This window comes from Chaetodon auriga, chromosome 17 (assembly GCF_051107435.1).
Source record: "Chaetodon auriga isolate fChaAug3 chromosome 17, fChaAug3.hap1, whole genome shotgun sequence".
NCBI classification, from domain to species: Eukaryota; Metazoa; Chordata; class Actinopteri; order Chaetodontiformes; family Chaetodontidae; genus Chaetodon; species Chaetodon auriga.
In genome coordinates, this window is record NC_135090.1 from 20451203 (window position 1) to 20474140 (window position 22938).

At 44.2% G+C, this 22938-nt stretch overlaps 2 protein-coding genes across 24 annotated transcripts in view; one reads left to right on the forward strand and one right to left on the reverse strand.

The window, feature by feature from the left end:
- Positions 1–22938, forward strand: part of macf1a (microtubule actin crosslinking factor 1a) — a 214549-nt gene that overhangs the window by 91956 nt on the left and 99655 nt on the right. For 12 of the 23 annotated variants that reach the window (XM_076755015.1, XM_076755025.1, XM_076755027.1 and 9 more), the window contains 7 exons: positions 2418–2507; positions 5081–5158; positions 6096–6188; positions 20681–20847; positions 21205–21317; positions 21790–21896; positions 22313–22432. In XM_076755015.1, coding sequence (XP_076611130.1) covers positions 2418–2507; positions 5081–5158; positions 6096–6188; positions 20681–20847; positions 21205–21317; positions 21790–21896; positions 22313–22432 — 768 coding nt within the window. Of the gene's footprint in view, positions 1–2417; positions 2508–2561; positions 3301–5080; positions 5159–6095; positions 6189–10924; positions 14961–20680; positions 20848–21204; positions 21318–21789; positions 21897–22312; positions 22433–22938 lie in introns of those variants that run through there. The other 11 variants (XM_076755005.1, XM_076755010.1, XM_076755007.1 and 8 more) reach the window with 3 other exon arrangements.
- Positions 1–22938, reverse strand: part of gsk3aa (glycogen synthase kinase 3 alpha a) — a 195589-nt gene that overhangs the window by 36551 nt on the left and 136100 nt on the right. The window lies entirely within an intron of this gene.

The window sequence follows — 22938 nt, forward strand, 5'->3', positions numbered from 1 at the left end:
AAAAGATATTGAAAGGTATTTGAATTTTTAAAAAGTAGAGGATGATCCACAGCCTTCGTCACAGATTTGTGCTGTTGCCCAGGTGCTCTCAGCACGCCTGTGCTCCCTAACATCACCTCTGCTTTAGTGCCAAAGGCGCCTGACAGCTGCCGTCACTACACATCAGACACAGCTGGCTGTATGAGCAGTATCCCTTAAGACGCACACACATACACACAGAAACAACAATCTACAGATGCAGCTGGGTGTTATGGAGAGCTATTCTTGTATTTTTAAGAGCAGTGAATGTCATTCACTAGAGTCTACTGTAACCTCTGTAAACTGCAGTGGGACTTTCTAATGGGCCATCTTTTGGATGCCCATGGGAACATTAAAAAAAAAATCAATTTTCCTTTGATGGGCAGCTTATTTGGCAGTGTGGTTGTTACAGAAGTTTGTGTTTGTACTACTGAAGAAGGGCCAGTTATTATGAAAAAGCAACGCTGATGTCTCACAGCCAGTGCCCAGATGAATGATTGGAAATGAGTGGAATTGGATGTTTCAGGGGGTTGTTTTTATTTCAAATCACAGGGTGGGCTTTCCAGTAAGCTGGTATTAAACGCGTCATGGACAGAGAGAATCCACTTATTCAGGCTGGCTTGGAACCAAGGGCCCGCTGTGATACATTGAGACACAATTAGACAAAAACAGCACCTCATTTCCAGTCAGTGTTGGATGCACCATTTCTTCCTGCCATCTAATTAACACTTGTGCCATCAGCTCCTTCTAAAACAGCTGATGTCTATCTCGCATGGAGAAAAAGAGGCAGCAACAGAAGGGTGAGAGTGTGACACAGATGAGCAAGGAAAGAGGAAAATAGATGGGGGAAGTAAGAAAAAGGGTTATTGAGGACAAGTGGAGGGATGTTGTTATTTCTGTAGCAGCAGTTTTAAGCCAAAGACAGTTTTAGCGATGAGCTCAACCTCAAGAGGCCTTCTGTCCTGCCTTTAAGAAAGGCAGCGCAACAGTTCACTGCATCTTTTTTAAAGCAGCATGAGGATGGTTCATTTTAATTCATATTTTGTTTTTCATAACTTAGAGAGTGAAGACCTCTCCAGCTCACTCTTGTGACTGTTTTGCCCTCTTCTGGTGAACTGTGGTAGTACAGTTTCTTGTCCAGAGTCCAGGACTGCAGCAAAACTTTAATCCGCGCAGGTACAGCGAGAAACTGGAAAATCGCTGTAATGCAGGTGGACATGTGCCCTTGGTTGCTGAGCTGGATCAGCATTTTTTAAGCAACAGTTTTGAAGCACTTTGAGAAGGAATGTTTGACCTGTGTCGCCTGCCAGCCTCCCTCTCTTTTCACTTTCTGCTTTCCGGTGAGGAAGAGTAAATTAGAAATGCTCCATTTGTGAAAGAAAAGCGTTTCCTTTGCTCCAGCCTGATGTTGCGGTGCCTTTCTGCAGCTATTGTACGGCTCCTTTTGTTCTTTGACAAACTGACGAATTGGAAAGTAGCCTAGATAGAAGAAAGGATCCAGAAACAGCCCTTTTCACTCATGTCTTATTCAGCTGTTTTCAACTAATGTGCATTGTTTTCACAGATTTTCTGTATTCATAAACCTCCTATCTTTTATTCTCTCACTCTACAATCACATTAACTTTGTCCACTCAGTGTAATGAGGTGTCACATCACATGTCCCGCTGTAAACCTTCATCACACCTGGCTTGTGTTTGTATTTCATAATCCTTGTCATTTTTTACCTTACTACATTTTTGCTATGATATTTCACTCCGGAGAGGAGGTGAGGAAGGTCTCATAAACAAAATAGAAGTGGCAGTCAATCTCGTGCTGTGATGCATTTGAAAAAGTCCTGTAAATCAAAGAAAAGATGGAGAAACTGGCGCATGACGGTGACAAACACCACCACAGATATGTCACGCTCAGTTCTCTGTCCTCGCTCACAGCTCGGCCGATCTGTCACTCCCTCTCTGTTCAGCCTCAGGTCGTCACTGTCTGTCCGTCTTATCCAGTGTCCCACTTTTCAACTAAACAAGCACTAACTCTGCTCAGGCTGCTGAGTCACCGTGTCAGCATCCCACCCCCACCCGTCTCATGGTGGAGGCAATGTCATGGCAACAGAGACGAGAGGCCACAGCTGGTGCTTCGTCTCCGTTGGTCCGACAACCGCTGTCACCAGGCCTGTCAGCTGCGGGCCAATTGGCTTGGCACATGTCAGGAGTGTTGAGTCAACAGAAGGGTGATTGGAGTGAGGAATTAACCTTTTTCTCTTTGTGTTTCCTCTCCTCATTCCTTTTTCATCTCCTCATCACCTTACCTTACTTCCTTCCCTTCCTCTCTTCATTCCTGCTCCCTTCTCTCTGCCTTCTTTTTGCATTCCTTCTCTCTTCCTTCTCTTCCTTCCTTTTCTTTTTCAGGTGAGGAAGCACATCACAGACCTGTATGAGGACCTGAGGGATGGACACAACCTGATTTCCTTGCTGGAGGTCCTCTCTGGAGTCACCCTGGTATGGATTCCTTTCTCTTTCTCACACACACACACCTGCACGCACACATGATTATTTACTGTCACTCTGTAAGGTTTTCCATCACACACTCCTCTGCTCCATCACGCACCCTGCTGTCATCTCCAGTTCAAAGCATCAGCAGAGTGTTACTCTTTAATAAAATACCATCAGAGGTCAAGCGGCAGATGACGCTTCTCCAGCTTGAGGGTCTTTGTTCCAGGCTGACACGTTTTTTAGGCCAAAGTTAGACAACCTGGCATTTTTACATCACCAGTATGTCAAGTAAACAGAAACACGGCAGCTCGAACCCCAGCGGCTTCACTTTGGTCAGCTCGATGATGTAAGAGCCTCAGTCCTGATGTTGACAGACAGACAGGCCACCATGTGACGCAGGCGGGTTTAGCTGCAGACAGGTAGACTAACAGAAACAGAGTGCTGACTGTGGTCTGCTTAGGTCCACACACATCCACACAGAGGACACTCTGTCCCCGTCATGGACTGTGATCTGTGTCAGAGCTAAACTGACTTCTGTTGTTCAGGTGTTTCATTTTTTTGGTTTGTTTTTTGCAGTCACAGTATTTTATCCCTTCTTTGATTTGGTCCCGCCCTCTCTCGTTCTGTCTTCTTTCTCATGCTGCATCTTCCTCTTCCTCTCTTTCTGTCTCCCATGTCCCCCCTTCTGTTACCATAGCAACAGAAGAGCGGTCCTCCATTGAAAAGGGCATACGCCTTGCGGGCCCCCCCTCTCATCTTGCTCAGAGGGGAGGATGAGGAGGAGGAAGGAGCTCAGGGAGTATGTTCGCATCAAAGCCTCTCCCCCTCCACCGCTCACTCTGTCACTTCTAACCTCTGACCCTTCAGCTTCCCCCTCTGGCCCATAGGTGGAGCTGTGAGGCTGCATGAGAGTGCTGTGCCACTGACCTCTGACCAGCATACTGGGCTGTACATGTTACTGTGTGACACTACATCGTTTCTGTTGGGTGACAGCATCATGACAAATGTTTCGATGGTGTTCATATTGTAAGTGTGTGTTCCTCTACAGACAGGCAGACAGACGGAGAGGAAGATGAAAGTTCGTAAAAGTTCACACTGTAAATATTTGAAGTTTTCACCCAACAGTGCTCTACAACTATGTTGCATGAATTGTGCACAATAAAATGTAGCTTATATATCATGATACACTCAGTGGCGACTTCATTAGATGAAGTCAAATATTAGGCAGTCCAATAAAACTGCTCAGCCATAACTTCTACCTTTACAGAGATAATAAGCTTTGGATTATTAGAGAGGTGTCAGTGTAACTCTGATGTGTTCATTATTGAGGCTGTAGGTTACAGTAGTGTTGAATTTAACTGCGTGATATTGAGAGATGTTTCTAATGATTTGTCCACCCCATTTACAGGAATATTAGAAACCCATGTCAATATAATGCAGCCCAGTACAACACCATGCGAACATACAGTTTAATTAAGGACAGTGTCAACAGAAACCAAACATTATAATCTTCCTAAATGTAGAATTTGTGGCAGATTTGTAGTATTGGATTGCAGTAAGTAGTACTTAATAAAGTAACTAAGGAATGTGTATTTGTTACCAATTGGACCTAATTTACTATATTCAAGATGTTATAATGTTTGACTTATAAGAATAATGTTTTATTTAATTGTAAGTCCCAAAATAGTCTATATTAAAGATAATTACACTTTACAGTCAAAATTCCAATATATTTAAGAGAGATGAGAGAAAGATGTTTGAACATGCTGACTTGGTTTTCCTCAGATCGTTATTAGACCCATCAACACATTTCATAGCCCAGGACAGTGAACTAACACTGAGGACACAGCTGGAAAACAAACCAATGACAAGATTACACCTCCAAATACATACACCACTCCTCTCCTCTCCTCTCCTCTCCTCTCCTCTCCTCTCCTCTCCTCTCCTCTCCTCTCCTCTCCAGTAGTTGCTGATGTCTTGCTGATGTGACGACTAATCCTGAGTGTACCTTCTTTTTACCAGCACAGTGTGAAACCACATCTGCATCCTGCACTCATGTACTCTTTGCAGCAAAAGTGTGTTTATGGTGTGTGTGTGTGTGTGTGTGTGTGTGTGTGTGTGTGTGTGTGTGTGTGTGTGTGTGTGTGTGCGCGCGCGTGTGCGCGTGTGTGTGTGTGTGTGTGTGTGTGTGTGTGTGTGCGCTTTTCTCTCTGTCTTTCTCTTAAACTATCTTTCCTCTAAACTGTGAACTGGATGTCTGTCTGTGAATTATTGGTGGTGTGTGAAGAAAAGGAGAAAACGGGTTTGATATGAAGTTTGCTTTTTTCATTTTAAACCAGCATGGTTTGGGTCTAGTTTGCTCTTGGCATGTCTTTAATGGCTCCTGTTGAAGACAGCGCCCCCTGAGGACCATTTCATGTCAATACAACCATGCTGGGTTTTTACTTCACTGCACTGTGGATTGAATTCAGCTTTGTTTGCACTCACTGCTGCCTCTTGCGTTTGACACTAAAAATGACTAAGTTTAAACCCATTTGTTGACTCTCCACATCATTTTTTCTCTTCTGTTTTCTTTCCAGCCCAGAGAAAAGGGCCGAATGAGATTTCATCGTCTACAGAATGTCCAAATAGCGCTGGACTTCCTCAAACAGAGACAGGTATGCACACAAACAGAAGAACACAACATAGACATTCAAAACATGGACATTGGTGTCACATGCTTCTTGTGTCCTTGCATTGTGTCCACATAAATAAATATTTTAAGATAAGTATTAGTACAGTTTGAAGTGTGCTCATGCTGTAGTTCATGTTGTTGTGTAAGGGTCTCCAGGTTTTAGTCGTTCACTGTTACAGTCGATGTTATCATGTTTCCATGTGTACAACAAAACATTCCTGATGTGAATAAATGACTTAAATGTAGTTCCTTCTTAATTATAATCTTGTGTGGCAAATAAAGTGATTGAATGATGAAATGATCATCTGATCATCCATTCTGTATCTGCAGTACAGTGCCCCCCCACACACACACACACACACACTCACACTGCATCTTTTGCCCGCTCTTGCTATCATGAATTCAACTCTCACTTACTCTGCAGCTCTTCATTAACTGTCAAGATGCAGCTGTTTCTCTCACTTAAAACACCTCTTCCTCCACATCTCTCAAGCCTCCATCTTTCTTAAATTGCGTCTCTCGTCTCTCTTGCCTCGTTCCCTAGAGACAGCCGTGGTGGAGGGCTAACCTTTTCTTCCTCTCAATCCTCTCTGAGTGTCACTGAGACCTAATTATACAGCTGCGGTGGCTTGGCTTAGCTGGAACCACAAGATTTAACAAGGTCTCAGAGAGTCTCTTGCACATAATGATTTTTGGAGCGGAGATCATTTTTTATCCTTAACGTGCAGAAGTGAAGATGAGTTATGTGTTTTCCTCTTACTGGTCCAATCTGGTGCATCTGAGCGTATGTTAGTGACTAAAACTGACGACTTTTTGTTGTGATAACTGTGTCAGTTAAAACTTTTTCTGCCTTAGCAGATCTTATCACTTTGACTATTTTGTTAGCAAACCAAACCAATCTTCTGTTTTCCTGTTTTCAGGTCAAGCTTGTGAACATTAGGAACGATGACATCACCGACGGGAACCCCAAACTGACGTTAGGTCTCATCTGGACCATCATCCTTCACTTCCAGGTCTGTGCCCTTCACGTGCTGTTCTGTCACTCCGACTCTGCGTCTCCAGTGTTCGGATCAATTAATCATTATTGAATGTACATAACTTCTTGAGACCTTCATTGGAAAAGCTTATAGGGCAGCTAAAGGTACTTACATCCAGCTCTTAATGAAATAGAACCCTAATTGATTATGTAATAATTGAGTTATGGTCCACATAATTACTGCTGTGGTACAGTCTGGATTTTAAATGGACTGGAATGAAAGCTAAGCATTGCTCCAAGTGTGGATTTTATTTCGGTGTTATCCTGTTGCTGTTCAACATCTCGGTCCAGCTGTTGGGATTTGAGTTGTTATCACTGCCAAGATGAGCTTAGCTCTGTGTGTGTGTGTGTGTCTGTCTGTGTGTGTGTGTGTCTGTGTTGGCAAACCAGTGTTAACTTGTGCAACAGAAGAGTTTGCTTTTTGCACTACCTACTGGAAACTATGTCTGCGCTGGCCCTCGCAGGAAGTTGTCCTCTAAAACATAACACAAGGACACTGTTTGGCTTCAGTTTGGCAGCTGGACAGCCTGGTCATGAATAACGAACAGGGGACATGTTCAGTCTTTCTGATCCTGGATTTATAGTTTGTTCCTGTATATGAAGCATGTCCTATTTTCACTGAAATCATCACATTAAATATATGTGTCACCTGTGGGCTCAACGCCAATAAAGCTCTGCAGACCAAGCATGATCAGATCAGTCCAGAGGGAGTACACCATGTAGACTCTAATTATCTGAAAAGGTATATACTATTATTTTTATCTGCACCACGCAGCTGCACTGTAATATCCACAGTGATCAGAGATCGAACTTCAGCTGTGTATAGCATGTCTGTTAATATTATTAGCAGATTAGCAGTTGCTAATAGCATATTAATATTTTGTTTTTGCGCTTTTGTGGCTTAAACTGAGTATTCGGATTATTTTCTGCAATCACATCATCAGGACGTGTTGTTATTGTTCAAGTGACAAGACAGTGCAACCCTGTCTGCAGGCTTTGTTACAGACGAACGCAAATAACGCCAAAGCATTTCACATCAAACATCCTCAGCATCTAATTTTTGGAACAGACAGCTTTTTTTGTCCCTTTGATTTCAGATGAGGTCATGAATTAATTGTAATTACTATGGTTAACCACTAGACTGTGCTGTCACGTGACTGTCAGCAAGGTGACACTGCCAGCTGGTTGCGATGGAGACAGTAGTGCATGACACCCTGGCAACTGCTTCAGTGGGCATGACTCAGCAGAACATGGTGTTACAGAGAGAGAGGTGGATGGATGAAATGATGCAGGAGGACTAACCCAAAGATGATGGACGGGACGGGAGCTGAGACAAGTTGTTCAAAGTTCCTGGTTGTACAGCGTATTACAGCAGATGCACAAGGTTCATCCTGCAGCGACTGTAGTTTTCTGTTACCTGTGTTTCACTCAACATGCCTCAAATATTCACTCCCTAAAATATGTGACCCAGATCAGCAGAGAAATCTATAATCTCCACACTGGTCCCATTATTGCACTGGCACATCAAGTTCCACATTGGTTTGATAATGATGATGACGATGAAGCCATATCTGGAAACAAGCCTCCAGGTCTTTGTGACCAGGGCGTGTATGTGCTAATGAATGACTCAGCACATCGGCTATTTATAGGAGCTCGCTCACTGAGCTATCATTTTTCACTTGGGTTTTAACTGTTGTTTTCACAGCAAATCAAGTTACAGTTGAGGTGGTATCTCTGTCTTACCTCACTCAGTCAGCTGACTCAGACAACCTGCCTCCTCAGCAGTCCTGCTGGAGTCAAAGCTTTCAACTCAGGTTTCACCTGTCAGTCACCTTGTTCTGTGTGGAAAGCGTTTATATCAAATAAAGTGAGAACATCAACCTCTTCCGCAAGACTGTGACAAAAGCTTTTATTTTAATGTTGCTTGTTAAGGCATGCAGAAAACATTCTCCCATCTTTTCTGAGATCCACACTTCACAGTATTAGGAGGTTAGGAGAGAGATTAGGAAAAATTACTCAATCTTATAATTCATCAATATCTGTTCAACTACTGCTTATTGAAACATGACTGTAGTTACTTAATCAAGCAGCTAGGTGGCACCAGTTAGCCCAGTATTACATTTGACCCTGCTTGAGTTGTTCCTGTCTGTGGGCCCTCCTCCTGCTGTGCTGTGTCTGCCTGTGATTGGATAAACTAGCTGTACGTCACTGATAATTCCTTGTGAGATCATTTCTGAGCTGCTGAAGAAATTCGTCACTGTTGCTCTGATTTGCTCCAATAGAGCCAGCAGACGTGGGGTAGTTCATTAGTGTTAATTTTGACCCGTATTACATCAGTCGATCACCATCTGTGTCAGTTAAAACTGACTTCATGTCTGCTCCTGCAGACGCTGGTTTGAATTAGTTAAATGCCCTTAAGTGAACATGTCCGATGTACTGCTATGCCAAGCATTTGCAGGTTTTTAAGCATGTCCCCAGTGCTTAGAAAACTTCCAACTTTAGATGTTACACCTCTCATTTAGATATGCTAATGTCCTGCTTTTACCATGGAGCCACATATGTAGCATTTCCTACAAAAGCTGATGTACAGTGCGACGAAGACAGCACTTATAAAGATGACATGGCCAATGTTTATCTTCAGTGCTTTGAAAAAATCCTCTATACAAACCTCATTCATCTACTTAACATTTGTTTGTCCTTTTCAGTGTAACATGGCAACATGATGTTTAGTAATATAAATAAATTGGAAGTCTTGGAGTTCATTATCCTTCTGCATATTCTGTCATGTTAGTTGGGGGCAGCATTACTTTGAGGAACATGGCGTAAAATCTTGTTGGCTGTTTATTGCTTGGACTGAGCAGTGCAGCTCTTAAGTGCTTGCAAAGCCAGATGTGGGCTTTTTCCATCACAGTAATTATTTCTGGACAGAGTTGTGTGACTTAGATTTTTCTTTTTGATTTGCCTTTCAGGACAGCTTTGGGATATAAGAACATAAAGGCTCAGCCTCTTAAAGCTACTCTGAGTGCAGATTGAGCCTGAATTATGATAATTAAAATCTCAAGATCAATTACTATGCCTCTGTGCACATTATTAACAAAAGAGCCACCACATATAGGAGCAGAGGAGCTTCTGAAAGTCCAACATGCAGCGGTTGTATCTTGTGAAACGCTGACTCTGAGTTCAGATGAAGGCTGCAGTCTGATTATGGCAGCTCATGATGCCATGGCGCAACAGTGAAGGGATGAAAGCCTTGGGGACTTGATTAGTGGTTTTTTCCCATTGGTTCATGCCTTTTCCATGTGTGTTTGTGAGTGTTGTTCTCTTATGCTTGCGGTGCCTTCGTTTAATGAGAGAAGATGGATTGGCATCGCTTTCACCATTTGAGAGCGCCGCCTGTTAGTGGTCTCCATCCATATCTGTCTCTGTGAAAACATTCTGCGTACATTAGCCACTTACTGTGTATGCAAAGTATCAGGAGTTCATTAATCTGCAGCGTTGGTGCCAGTTGGTGATGAATCCTCTTCTGCTGCACTGTACAGGATCACAATTATGTATGAGCTGAGTTCTTCATCTTATGTGCAGTGATGGTGGGTGGAGGCCTGTAGAGGCTTTAAGACTGTTTGTGGCAACAGACCTTTAAATGTGTTCAGTTTTGTATGAGTTAAATGGAATGCTGGATTACTAATTTGGGTGGCCAATATGCATCAAATATTCTATCCTGGGATTATTTTTTTTGGGCAATTAACTGTCCAAAAGATATAATTTACAATTATATAAGAGAAAGAAAAGCAGAAAATGGAGCTGAAACCTGGAAGTGGTTGAAAATTTAGTTTGACAAATGATTAAATCCATTCATTAATAAACATTTCAGCACAGCACTAACCATTTCTGGATTTTAAAAGTCAGGTTGAAAAGGACTTTTTTGGGCTAATCCAGTGGATTCAATGCTTGTAAAATCCAGGTACCTCACATCACATTGATGCAGATTCCATGTTGCCATTAAACAGTCCTGTTCATTGATCAGCGTTGCCTGCATGGACCTAAAGCAGCCAGTAATATTGAAAGCTTGGCTATCTCTGATAAACAGTATAGAAAAATCTGTCACTTCCATTTACTCTGTTTCCCAATCTTTGTGTGTGCGTGTGTGTGTGTGTGTGTGTGTGTGTGTGTGTGTGTGCCCCCTATTTCCCCCATGTCTCAGCTCTTGATCCTTTCACAGCCTCCATCATCCCCTCCTGGTTTTCCTCTGTCCTTTTCAACTTTCTCTTAATTCCCTCAAATCTCTTTCCTCGCTCCCTCCTCCTCCGTGCTCCTTGCCTTTTCGCCCCAGGGCCATTCATAACCTGTAGCTTGGTGGACAGATTGAAGGGAATAGATGGAAAGAGAGTGAGAACAAAACAGATTGAAGTGCTTTCCTGCTTCTCGTTTATGTTGCAGAGACGCAACAGTCTGATTTAGATTTGATTTCTCTGCTGCCTGCTGTTTTCTCTCTGTCCCTGTTGCAGCCTGTCATTCAGGGAAGCTTTTGGGTCAAGTGTGTGTGTGTGTGTGTGTGTGTGTGTGTGTGTGTGTGTGTGTGTGTGTGTGTGTGTGTTTGTGGCATAGAAAGCTGCTCACTAACAGCCAAGAGAGAGAGCTAGAGAGAGAGAGAGAGGCAGGAGTAACGAGGAAGCGGATAGGAGGAGGAGAGCCAAGGAGGGAGGGGTGGATTGTGAGAGTGAGAGATCGAGCAGAAGAGAGTGTGAAGCTGCAGCAGCCGGGAGATAAAAGCTTTTCTCTCCCTCTGCCGGCATCTGCGAGCGAGGGATAAAGCAGAGGAGTGAAGCCAGCCGAGGGAGAGACGAGCCCAGGCTGCCTGCTGTCACTGGAGCTCCTGGCTTCTCCCGATCAGCAGGCCTCAAACCACAAACGCACAGCAGGACAAGACACACTCGTGGACACGTATGCAGAGGGACTCATACAGTTGACCAGGGGACCGCCCAACCTCGCAGGCACAAACACACACTCATGCTTTCTCCTGGACATCCACACACTCGCTGTTTTCTCCAGCCTCCACCGTATCAATCGGATCAATCCAGCCATGCTCGCCTGACGGAGCCATGGTTTCCTTTTAGCTGGAGACGCCCTGTGGTCCTGTTTTTCTCCCTGCATGTCTTTGTTATTTAAGGGGACATGGAGTGCGGACCCTCTTCTTCTAACCTCTGCCGCTGTGCTGCGTGGAGTTCAGGACTGCCCTTCACTGGACACTGAATCCCCTTGGCTCGATTCCAGATACACGTCTGTACCTGAAGTAGGTCTGCTACTAGAACTGCATCTTGACAAGACCTTAATTAAGCAGCAGAGGACCGGTCTCTTCCTCCCGTCCTTCCTCCTCTTCAACCTCAGAGTCCAGTTCTGGCTCCTGCCCCAGATGCCTCTTCCTAATTAGATCCAGTGGATGTGAAGAGTTAATAAGAGACAAAAAGGCACAGGAGAGGAGAAACGGAACAGGAGCCTTCTTCCCCAGCCTGCTGTTTTTTGTTTCTCTCGGTATAAGACATGGTCTAAATACCCCACACCTCCTGCAAACTGTGGATTTTGTCAGGTTGTTGCATCGCCGCACTGCACCACCTGATGAAGGGGAAGCTTGCCTGAGTAACTGGCAGACTGACAGCAGGACACAGGAGGTTTATGATCGGACTGTACTGGAACACAATTCCCAGCCAACACTGATCCTCAGGGAATCTGACATTGAGGTGGGGGAAATCTTTGCACTGGTATCCAGGGGAGAGGTATCTGATGCTAAGCTGTCTAGGGATGTGAAGGTGGAGTCTGTCTGCATTCAGCTGCCTCCAGATAAAGACCAGCACCCTACCAAGGCACAGAGCAGCATTTTGCGGGTCTTTTCGACTACTACGAGTTGATTCCACAGGTATCTGGATGCCCGAGATGAGCATTGTAAAACTGTAGACTTTCCCGCCAATCACGTGGATGGGAGAAATTAATGCCAGTGATTTTGGATTCCAACACATTGACAACAACAGTTCCTGAAGAGGAGGAAGACACACAAGCTGGAAGGATTGACACATCACATGAGACGCCAGCTCAATGAGCAGCATAAATCGTGGGAGGATGACAAGGAGAAGTATCGGGGCAGGAAGCTGATGCACTGATTGAGTATTTAACAAGCTGTCAGTGTATTGGCTGAATCTCCCAGCAATCTGTGGCAGCATTGGCTGACTGCACACTATCTCTCATCCACAACCAATCTGGGCACCGTGCTGCCTCGGCAGAATGAGACACCGAGCTCGCCGTTACTACAGGGGATATCGACAGTATCACTGTTGATACTACTTCCACTACGAGTGCTGTGACAGATAGAATTCCTACCAATCTGTTGTGTGGCTGACTTGCATTACAGATCTTACTTCTCTCCTCTTGCACTGCAAATAACATTATCACAGTAGGAGAGGGGCATCATTAATTCATGATCTCAGACAGATGCTAGATCTGAGTGTAGGTAGAGCTCTTGGATTACAAGGGCACCTGGAACCGACAACAGATCTTAACATCACTTTGTTTGTGGTTTATCGAGGAAGAGAGGAATGGAATTGCAACAGATGATGGTGTTGTTTTTTTTTGGTGTTGTAGCAGTCACCTGGTCCCTTTGAAGGAATTATGACATTGGATAAAGAAATGACATAAGGCTGCTACTGATTCGGACACTCCCAGAAATCCTGCAGTACATACAGACCCAGACTTTCAAAGACACATGCGGTGTGTGTGAAGCAGCTGGATGGGCTAATGGGCTGAGCAACACCAGACTGCACTACGTCTTTCTCTCTCCCACACTCATCCCTGCCTGAGACATTGCTTTACACCAGGTAACAGCTCACCTGCCAAAAGCCTGGTGACAAATCAGACACCTAACCAAATTTATTTTCATCCCTCGTGAGGCTCAGCTGACATAACTGTGTCTTTGTGTCCTTGACTGCGACCACAAGTCTTCTGGGATCAAGAAAACAGACCAAGTAAAGCAGCCAGCCGCCTGCACGTATACGTACACTGTTAAACAGCAGGGCCCTTTGAGAGAGCATGACTGGCCAGTGCACTGCCTGAATCCAAGTCAGGTGAGGTGAAGGAAAGAGGAAGGACAGGGTGGGAGCTGTGATACGTCAGCCTGCAGCTGCCTCCCCGGCCGTGACTGAACCATTAACTGCCTGAGGAAAAGACTGACTTTCCCTCTCTCCCCTTTGGTGACAGCTCACACCATCCATCTCCTTATTCACCAGGTTGTATTTAAGATGGTGCCATGGAAAATGGAGCTAAACCTGCTCTTCGGAACTTCACATTATTAACAGGTGTCAGATTAATGAGGGAGCAGTCGCAGCTGTCACTGGCAAGCCTATCTGAACATTTCCTCTATAGTGTCTCATTTTAAGGATGGAATTTTGCTTTCAAACAACTGGAATAAGTGATCAATCCTAAATAAACATTAACTTGACCTCTCTTATGGATTAACTGCCTGCGTTAGCTGTGGTTTCTTTTTTACACACTGTTCTCTGTCAACATCGAAAACATGGGGAACTCCATGGGTTGTGTCAGGCCTCCTCATGAGGGGGAACTCGGTGGGGCTCCCCCACTTTCACCAAAGAAGCGTCTACGTTTCAGACGTAAGCACAAGGGCAAGAAGAACAAGAAAGGAGAGTTGGACCAGGAGGACTTTGAGCGACAAAGAAGCCACGAGCAGGATGAAAGAGAGGAAGAGGGTGAAGATGATGATGAAAAGGCTGCAGTTATAGAAATGGAAGACTCAGATTTTAGCAACAGAGCTAGGACTCTTACAACAGTGCCTGATATCCAGTTTATTCATTCCAAAACTAATCTGCACAGCAATACCCTTTCCCCAGGCCTTTTGGGGGGCAGAATACTCGAAGTTTCCCCCAAGCCCAGCCCGGCCTGGAGAGGGGTTTTCTGCCTTCCAGGGGAGGAGGACACTGTTAGCGCCATCATAGATGTCTCCAGCATCCCAAGCCAAACCACAACCACCACCCCAGTGAACACAGCCCCAGCCCTGGGCAGTACCACTCCCGGTGGAGGGAGAGTCTTTCGCGTTAAGGAGAAAGTCCAAGGCGTCCTCGAGAAACCTTGGATACTCAGGCAAAAGAGGGAGAAAAAAGACAAGGGGAGAGCAGAGAGAGAGGAAAAGGGGGATGGGGGGGTTAAAGGAGGACCAGAAGGGACAGTAGGAGTGGTCCGGACATCTTCGGGGAGGGAGCGCAAAGGTGTGGTCCATATCCGTGAGGTGGATGGTAAACTGTGTGTGGTGAGGACAGTATACCCCAGTGACTTTGGATCTCCAGTGTGGAGTGGCGAGGCTGACAGTGAGGTAGAGGTGTACAAAGAGCCCCCTGCCCCATCTCCCGTTACAGGAAATATTCTCAAAGTCCAACTGTCTGAGGAGGAAAGTAGTAGAGCCAAAGTGTCTGAAGGGGATTTCCCTGTGTCCTCTAACCAAATGTGGATTCAGGAGACGATGGTTGTCAAGGGGTTTAGCTTGGACACTCCAGTTCGTGCACAGGAGCAGTCGTCTCTGTTGGAGTCAGGCTATGCCAGCGACCTGCCCCTGACCTCCCCAGAAACAGCGGGCACCACTCCCAGTCAGACAGACTGGGGAGGGCTGACCAGTAGCTCATCAGAGAGACTGGACTCCATGATGGAGAGTCCTCTGTCACTGCAGCAACAGGCGGCTGTAAAATACCTGCCACAGGTTTGCTTCTACATGTACCTCTGTTCTGTCGTCCACAAATCAAATTGTTTGGCCAACTCTCCTCGACCTGTCAATTTGTCACCAATTGTTTGAGTCATTTATCTAGTAAAACGCCAACGTTTTTTGGTTTCAGCTTCTGAAATATGAGCATTTGCTGTTTTTCTCTGTTTTTTATGATATCTTTGGGTTTTGGACTGGTGGCCAGACAAAGCAAGCCCTCTCAGCTCATTACTGTGTGTTCTGAAAAGCTGTGATGGTAATTTTTCATAATTTCATGGCGTTTTATACACTAACAATAATTGACAGATTAATCAGTGATGAAAATAGTGGTTATTTGCAGCCATACTCATGACATGAGTATACTGGCATCTACAGTATTTAATACTCCCTGTCCTCCTAAAGAAAGGTGGACACATGTAAGTCACTTTTAGGACTCTGGGCACATTTTGTTCCCTGGAGTAAAGCATCTTTCTTTGTTGATGAGAATATGGGGATGAGAATTGAAATGACAAGTTATTCATCTACTTAAACATTTGGGTGGTTTGCAGTAAATTAAACTTTGGTGACATTAATCTTCTCTGCATTTTGTTGTGCAACCTGCAAACGTGAAGGTCTCTGCACCCCATTTCTCAAACCAGTGGTCTGTTGTGCTACGGAGAGGCATGCACAGCTCTGATGTATGGGTGTAGGTTTTGAAGGGTTCCTTTGTTGTCATTTGTGCACCATGTTTGTGGTCATGAAGGGTTATTTGTGTGTGCATGTGTGTGTTATCAGCTCTTGAAAGGCACTATGCCTCTCTCCATTCTTTTTGCCTCTGTCCGCAGAGCCTAATCAAGGCGGCACAGACCGTCTCTCCATCCGTCTTTCCCAGTGTCCTCCTTCCCTCCCTCCCTTTCTTCTCCTTCGTCTCTTTCCACTGCCTGTTATTTTTCTCACGCCACACATACTTGCTCACTCCTGACATCTGTTAAGAGTGTGAGAGACAGACCGTGTGTGTGTGTGTGTGTGTGTGTGTGTGTGTGTGTGTGTGTGTGTGTGTGTGTGTGTAAGAGAGAGAGAGTCATTGCTTCAAATGACAGGGTGCCCTCTTGCTCCAAACTGAAACTTGTCATTTCCTGCCAATTCCAAGCACACAATATACTTAGGTGCATCCGTCTGTGTCTGTCTTGCTCTGATGGTTTTGGTTGAACAAGGTTAAGGTTACTTGGGGAACCATAGAAGGATGATATATGTTCATGTTCTGTTGGTGATCTACGTTGTAGTCTTCCTACATTACATTTGATTTTTTATTTGTAAGCATATTGTTTGGAGTTTGCTGCCGGGTCACAAGCTGCCTGTCAGAAGGGCTGAAGATAGTTTGATAGTGTTGATACAATACCTGAGGTTTGGTACTTGAGAAATAGATCATTGAGAAATAAAAACAGATTTTTTTTGTATGAAGAAAGAGCTACAGTACAGTGCTCCATGACTCAGTACCAGGTTAGATGTTTGGGTGATGGCTGATTCCGATTCCTGTTGATATCTGTTGAAATACATCAAAGTGCAATGATTTCTTTATTCTTTCTCTCTGTTTGTTTCAACATATAACAATTAACCAGAGAGGAATCCATCGGCATTACATCACAGATGGCAGACGCTTCAAAAGCCGATAACGAAATTCCCCCACAAAATACAACGCATGTGTGTTTTGAGTAAAGAGCATGACTCAGTTTGTCATTACTGGAAGATCTTGACCGCAGCGTGTTGCTAAGCATACATGCACGTATCTGTGCAGACCTCAGCTTATTAGTCCAGCCCAGTGTGTCTTTGTACAGCAGTGTTAGTATTTGGCTTGTGAAACACGTTTGGGGCTCACTTGCAGGAATCTGAGAGAGTGATTTTCTGTGCTAGCTTATGGCTGTTCAGGCCTCCTTCACCTTGAAAATAGAAAGGCTGCTGCTGCAGCCACTGCAGTGATACAGCAGTGGAGCTAGCGTTTTTGACGACAGCTGCCACTGTTTGTTCAGTTTTCCTCCACATTATAAGGCAGTACAGTAAGCCTGTGTAGCACAGCGACTGACGTCATGTCAGCTTGAGTTTAGTGCTGCACGTCTCACTTGATGCACAGTTGCTGAGTCATGAAAAATACAGAAACACTAATAGTGTAGATCCCCAGAGTTCCCTCCTTAAGTGGGTTTTTAAATGGGCAGTGATAATCAATACTCCTGTCTTGTGTGCTCTTGTGCCATGAGAGCGCTGTGTGGATGTGTCAGGATGTCTGTTCAGTCTGAGGTGCAGCTGTCCTTTGTATGTGGGTTTGTGTAATGCCCCCCTTTGCATTAAAAGGGATTTGAAATGTGCATTCATCAGTGAGACGGCTGCTTTGTCGAGCCTCCAGGGGATTCCTACCACACATTAAAACCGCCAGATTTATCCATATACTCGTCCTGCTGTATCTGAAGCTATTGAGCTATCCAGCCATCATCTGTCTATCTGTGCGTCACCCATCCATCCATCCTTTTTGTTTAAGGACTTGAAGCCATGATTCTACAGTGGTACTTTTTGTTGAACAACAATTAAACCATCTTTTATCTTCCCCTCCTGTCAACCCTCCATTCTCCCATCATTGTTATCTGCTCCATCCATCACTCGCTCTCCCTCCCCTCCACACAAACTTCAAAGTGGCTGTGTTTCTAAAAGAGGCCTGGTCCATAGCCCCAGGGAGCTGCTAGTGGATCATGGATGTTTGTGACTGGATCACGGCTGCACTGAATGTTGCTGACACCTACTCTAATTGCAGACAGATTTGTCTGTGTTTCTGTTTACTTGCTAATATGTTTATCTGTAGGCTGAGTCAGACAGGCACATACACACCTGTACTTACACATTACAGGTAGATGTAGGTATACAGAACATACAGCAGCAGAGAGTGTGAAGTCTGAATGCCAGGGCTTCAAACGTGCAAACATACCACGTGACTAGTGCTGTGATCTGTTTTTGTATGCGGTTTTTGTGCGCTTGGTGGATATTTGCATGTATCATGTTCACACATACAGTATTGTTTTTTCGTCTGAACGACTGCCTTGAATGAGTTTGATGTCTGCAGAACTGCATGTGAATGTTCATGTGTTCAATGTTCAGCAAGGAAATCTAGTTGTTGAGGTGGAGAGGAAAGACAGACGTGTTGTGCTGTGAGCCCACAGTGGGTTATTATGATGGGGCTGGGTTGTCATAAGCTCTAAAGCTACAAGTTAGAGCTTCAGTTCAGTTATTAAACACTTGGTTCTTGTCTGTGTCTGCTAGCTGAATACCCAGTAGGCTAATTTAGCAAAGCAGCTGATTTTAAGTTGGCATGCTCTAATGACTAGACAGATTGTTAGCTTCACAAAACGCTGAAAATAATGTGCTAGTCAGATGTGTTTACAACAAGACAGTGGTGATTAGCAAACAATGTGGTTTTTTCACCAACAGTGCATCAACATGCCATAACAGCATTATTATTTACAAGGTTTTCGGTTCTGTTGAAAGGGCCAACTTCTACATTTAGAAACCGAGCACGAGCACACAGGGGTTCAGTCTTGACTGTGGGATCATTTATAAAATATTCTAGATTCAAGGTTCACTTCCTTTCACTGCAGCATTTGGCCATATCTCACGGCCTCCTTCAACGCCAGCTCCGAAAACTCCTGAAAAAGCTACAGAACCTTGAGTTTAGAATATTTTAACGGTTCTTTTGCTGTAAAAAGCTCCTAGAGGGTGTGTTTAAACCACCTAAAAAAAACCCTTCATATACACACATATTATGATCAAATGAATGGCAGACAAGCAAAACTATAAATGGTGGATGAGATGCTGTTGCAGTGGGAGTGTAGGCTCTCTGTGCAGATGCAGCCCTCACACAGTGTGCTGTATCAATATTCAGATGGAGGATTAGATGCTCTGTATTCCTCTGCAAAGGAGATTGTAGATGCATACAGAGAGAAACGGAGCTCTGCAGGAAAACACGGCAGAATCCACGTTTCAAGTCACAGCTTCCATTCTGTATGTTTATCAGTTATAATATGTCTGTGATACTCAGTGGCACACAGGTAGAAATGCTGACCTGCTTGGTATATCACACACTTATTGGGGCATGGATGAATGGGTAATGGCTGCAGGTGTGTGGTGTTTAAGAGTGTCTGTGGTTACTGTTATTATGTTAAGAGGACAAAAACACACTGGTATATCTGACTGCTCACCGAATGTGTCTATGTGTGTGTGTGTGTTTAAAGTGTTTTCCCCATGTATCTGTAGATTCATGTTTTTGAATAACAAGGATTATAAATAGAAACTATATGCAGCAAGCTGCTGCAGGTCACCCCCTCTCCTCCATTGCTGGCCTTGCTGCTCTTTTTCATCTCTTTTCATTCCTCTCTCTTCTCCCTCCCCCTTCGTGTCTTTTTGGCTATTGCTGCAGTCTCCTGGCACACACTGGACCTTCATACTGCTCTATATTAGCAGCAGGGAGAGAGACAGAGACAGAAAGACAGTGAGAGAGGGAGGAGTGTAGGACAGTGAGTGAGGGAATAAGGGATGACAGACGAATACTGATGACAATAAGGGCAGCCAAGCACTGACAGTTACTGCATATACATCACTCTGCCTTTGTCACAGTGGACAGTTGGACCTAAAGAGAGCAAATTGAGAGGATCCTGAGGGAAAATGGCTAAAGTGTTCGTGTAGCTCCATGGAAGCTTCACTTCAGGTCTTTGGTCAGAATTTACGATATGTCCTTAAAGTGCTCTCTGGAGCTGTGTATAATAGCATCCACCAAAATGCAAATCCAGCTCCCAAAATGTGGTTGACAGTGAGAAATCAAAACTATTTGTGGTGCTCTTTAAGGGCTGGTGGGTGTTCCAAGTCCCTGGCTGAGACAATAGCACATTTTATATATGGATCAGACCCCATCTCTGGTATTCAATGCAACATCAGTGAAAAACAAAGGGCAAATTATTGGAGGAGGACTGAATGTAGAATAGGCAGAGGATGAGAAGGCTGAGCAGATTGATCTCCATCTGAGGCAGAGCAGATGAAAGAACAGGGAAAACTGAAGAGACAGATCGAGCTTGGGGAGGGGGAGGGGGCAAAATGTTGGGTGGGTGGGGGGACATGAGCTAATGAGCAGACTAGATGGAGTGAGGAAATTGAAAAAAGCAGCTACATTAATATGGAAGTACAGGATTTTCATTCAGATACACATTCTCTCTCACACACTGAGGATTATTGATTGTCAGGGAGATGGATGAGGTGTTTGAAGTGAGACGACAGCTTCAGTCAAAGGGACTAAAACCTTGCGTTTGTGTCTCATATAGCCAAAGCAGCCGGTGTTTCTGCTGAGTCACTGTGGCTGTGGTTCTGTAATGGGGATGTTATGTGAGAGTGAAGCTCGTTTTGTCTGCTGTATATTCTATGATGAGACTGATGTGGAGATGCCTCATGGTGGAACATAAGAAATGCACTAAAATCTTGAAAGCATAAGCTGAATTCCTATAATTTTTTTATGTAGATGTACCGTGATGGATTCTGGAAAATAGACTCATGATTGTGGACTCGCAGCTCAGTTTGTTTCTTTACATTTGGTATCACCACTCAACAGAGAATTGCTGTTTCTGGATTTTGTGTTTCTGACCGCATCTCTGCCGACAGGAAATGGTGAATCCTAACAGTAGCCCCTCGTCTGTCCCTCTTTCTATCCCCTCCAGATTTCAGAGATCTATGTGAGCGGCGAGTCAGGCGACCTCACTGCCAAAGAGAAACTATTATTATGGAGCCAGCAGGCGACAGAAGGCTACCCCGGCCTCCGCTGTGTCAACTTCACCTCATCCTGGAGCGATGGACGCATGTTCAACGCTCTGCTGCACAGATACAGGTTAGAGGATGGACAGCACCTTTTTGAGTAATTATTCAGCAGTAAAGTCTGACTTTACTACCAGCAACCCATTAACAGTTAAAATGTTGCTCGTCAATAAGCATTTAACCCCCTCTGAGCGACACCAAACTGAGGTAAACTGTTTGAGATGGAGGAACTGATGGAGGTCTAAAGCCTCAACAAAAGATATTTCAGACATTGAGTTTAAACAAACAGTAGACAGTTAAACACTACAGACAACCAGAGATACTCATGTTTAATAGTCTGCTAAACAGATACACTGGATTAGAGGCAGGATAGACACACACACACACACACAGAGTACACTAACACGTCCCCTCTGTGTACGAATTCCAGGCCAGACCTCATCGACATGGAGGTGGTGTCACGGCAGAGTAACCGGGAGAACCTCGAGCAGGCATTCGAGATCGCCGAGTCGCTCGGGGTGACCAGACTGCTGGACGCTGAGGGTGAGTGAGACTGCTGATCTGAATGAATAGACCCTGTCTGTTCAGGAGAGGACTGAGGCAGATTTTCTGAATGTTGCCAGTTTATAAGACTTCACAGCTTGCATCCAGGGATTCTTAATAAAAGGTGTGAACAGTAGCAAAAGTCAACAGCTACATATTAATCATGCTGCTCATGCAGGTTTTTATGTTTGTTTCCAGTATCTATTTTGGAAGAATGCCAACATTAGAACAAGTCCACCAGTGACTGACTACTCTTTGGATATATATATATATATTTTTTTTTTTTTACACACAAACACCTTCAAATCCAGTCACCACAGGACAGTTAGCACACAAAGTGCAGAGCCTGAATAGTTTTTAATATCTTGATATTTTATGGTTGCACCTGTTTTCTAATTGTTATAGGTTGACATTTTATGAAGTATAGTATAGTCATCTCCCTCTAATTTTCCTTCTTGCTCTTTCTCTTCAGATGTTGATGTTCCATCTCCAGATGAGAAGTCGGTCATCACTTACGTCTCCTCCATCTATGATGCCTTCCCCAAAATCCCTGAGGGAGGAGAGGGCATTGCTGCAAACGTATGTCACATTCTGCTCCACCCATTGACACCACTTTTACTGTGCAATCATTCGTATGTTCAAGCTCATTGTAGATGGTTGTTGAATCTTTCTCTTGTGGTTGAACTTCATTTGTCGTTGCTGCTCATTTTTAAAACACTTTTAAATAGATTTTTTTTTTCTTCATCTTCATTTTTTGCTTAATTCTTAGTAGAAATGTGTGTTTCACATTTTGTTTGCTTCTCAAGTGTGCAACTTCTTGAGTGATGACCCTGAACATTCCAATAATGATGCAATTGAGCAGTGTTAGAATCATTTATTATAAATTACTTTTTGTAAAATTAAGCCTGTCTGTGAGTTTTCTTAAGGCAGTTGGTGAATTTGTAATATGTGATTTTGCACTGAGCTGTCATCTCTTTCTCTCCCTCCACCATCAGGAGGTGGACCAGCGCTGGTCAGAGTACCAGTCTAGGTTCTCCTCTCTGCTCCAGTGGAGCCGCCAGCATACGGCCCTCATGGCCAACAAGAACTTCCCACAAAACCCTGTGGAACTCAAGGTGAGCACCTCAAATTAATTTGGTATTCTGTCTTTTGGGCCCTTTATTTTTTCATGCATATTCTGCAGTTTCTTCTTGCCTCTCTGTCAAATTGGTGTGAAAGTTAGTGTTCACGAAGCACTCAGAGAGGGAAGACTCTCTCTGTAAAGGACCAATAACCCCCGAAGCAGCAATAATTTACCACTAAACTGAGCAGAAAGTAGTGACACTGAGATGTTGCCTTGTTATCTTAGGTGTTGTAATCCAATTTACCTCAAAGCAACATGAATACTTATTTGCAAATGCATTTGGTTGTTGTTGGAATTAAATCCCTGTGTATTCTCTCAGCTTCTTCTCTTCAGTCCCTCCAAAAGGCAATTTCTGTTAAACCTTGAGAGAACCAGCAAAGGGACAGAGAGAGGGAATTAAGTTTGCAGAGGATAGGTGTGGTGTTTAAAAAGGAAGAAGACACTAATGTGAGAGAGGATGCTGTTGTGAGCGAAATAATGGCTGACGTGATGTCTGAA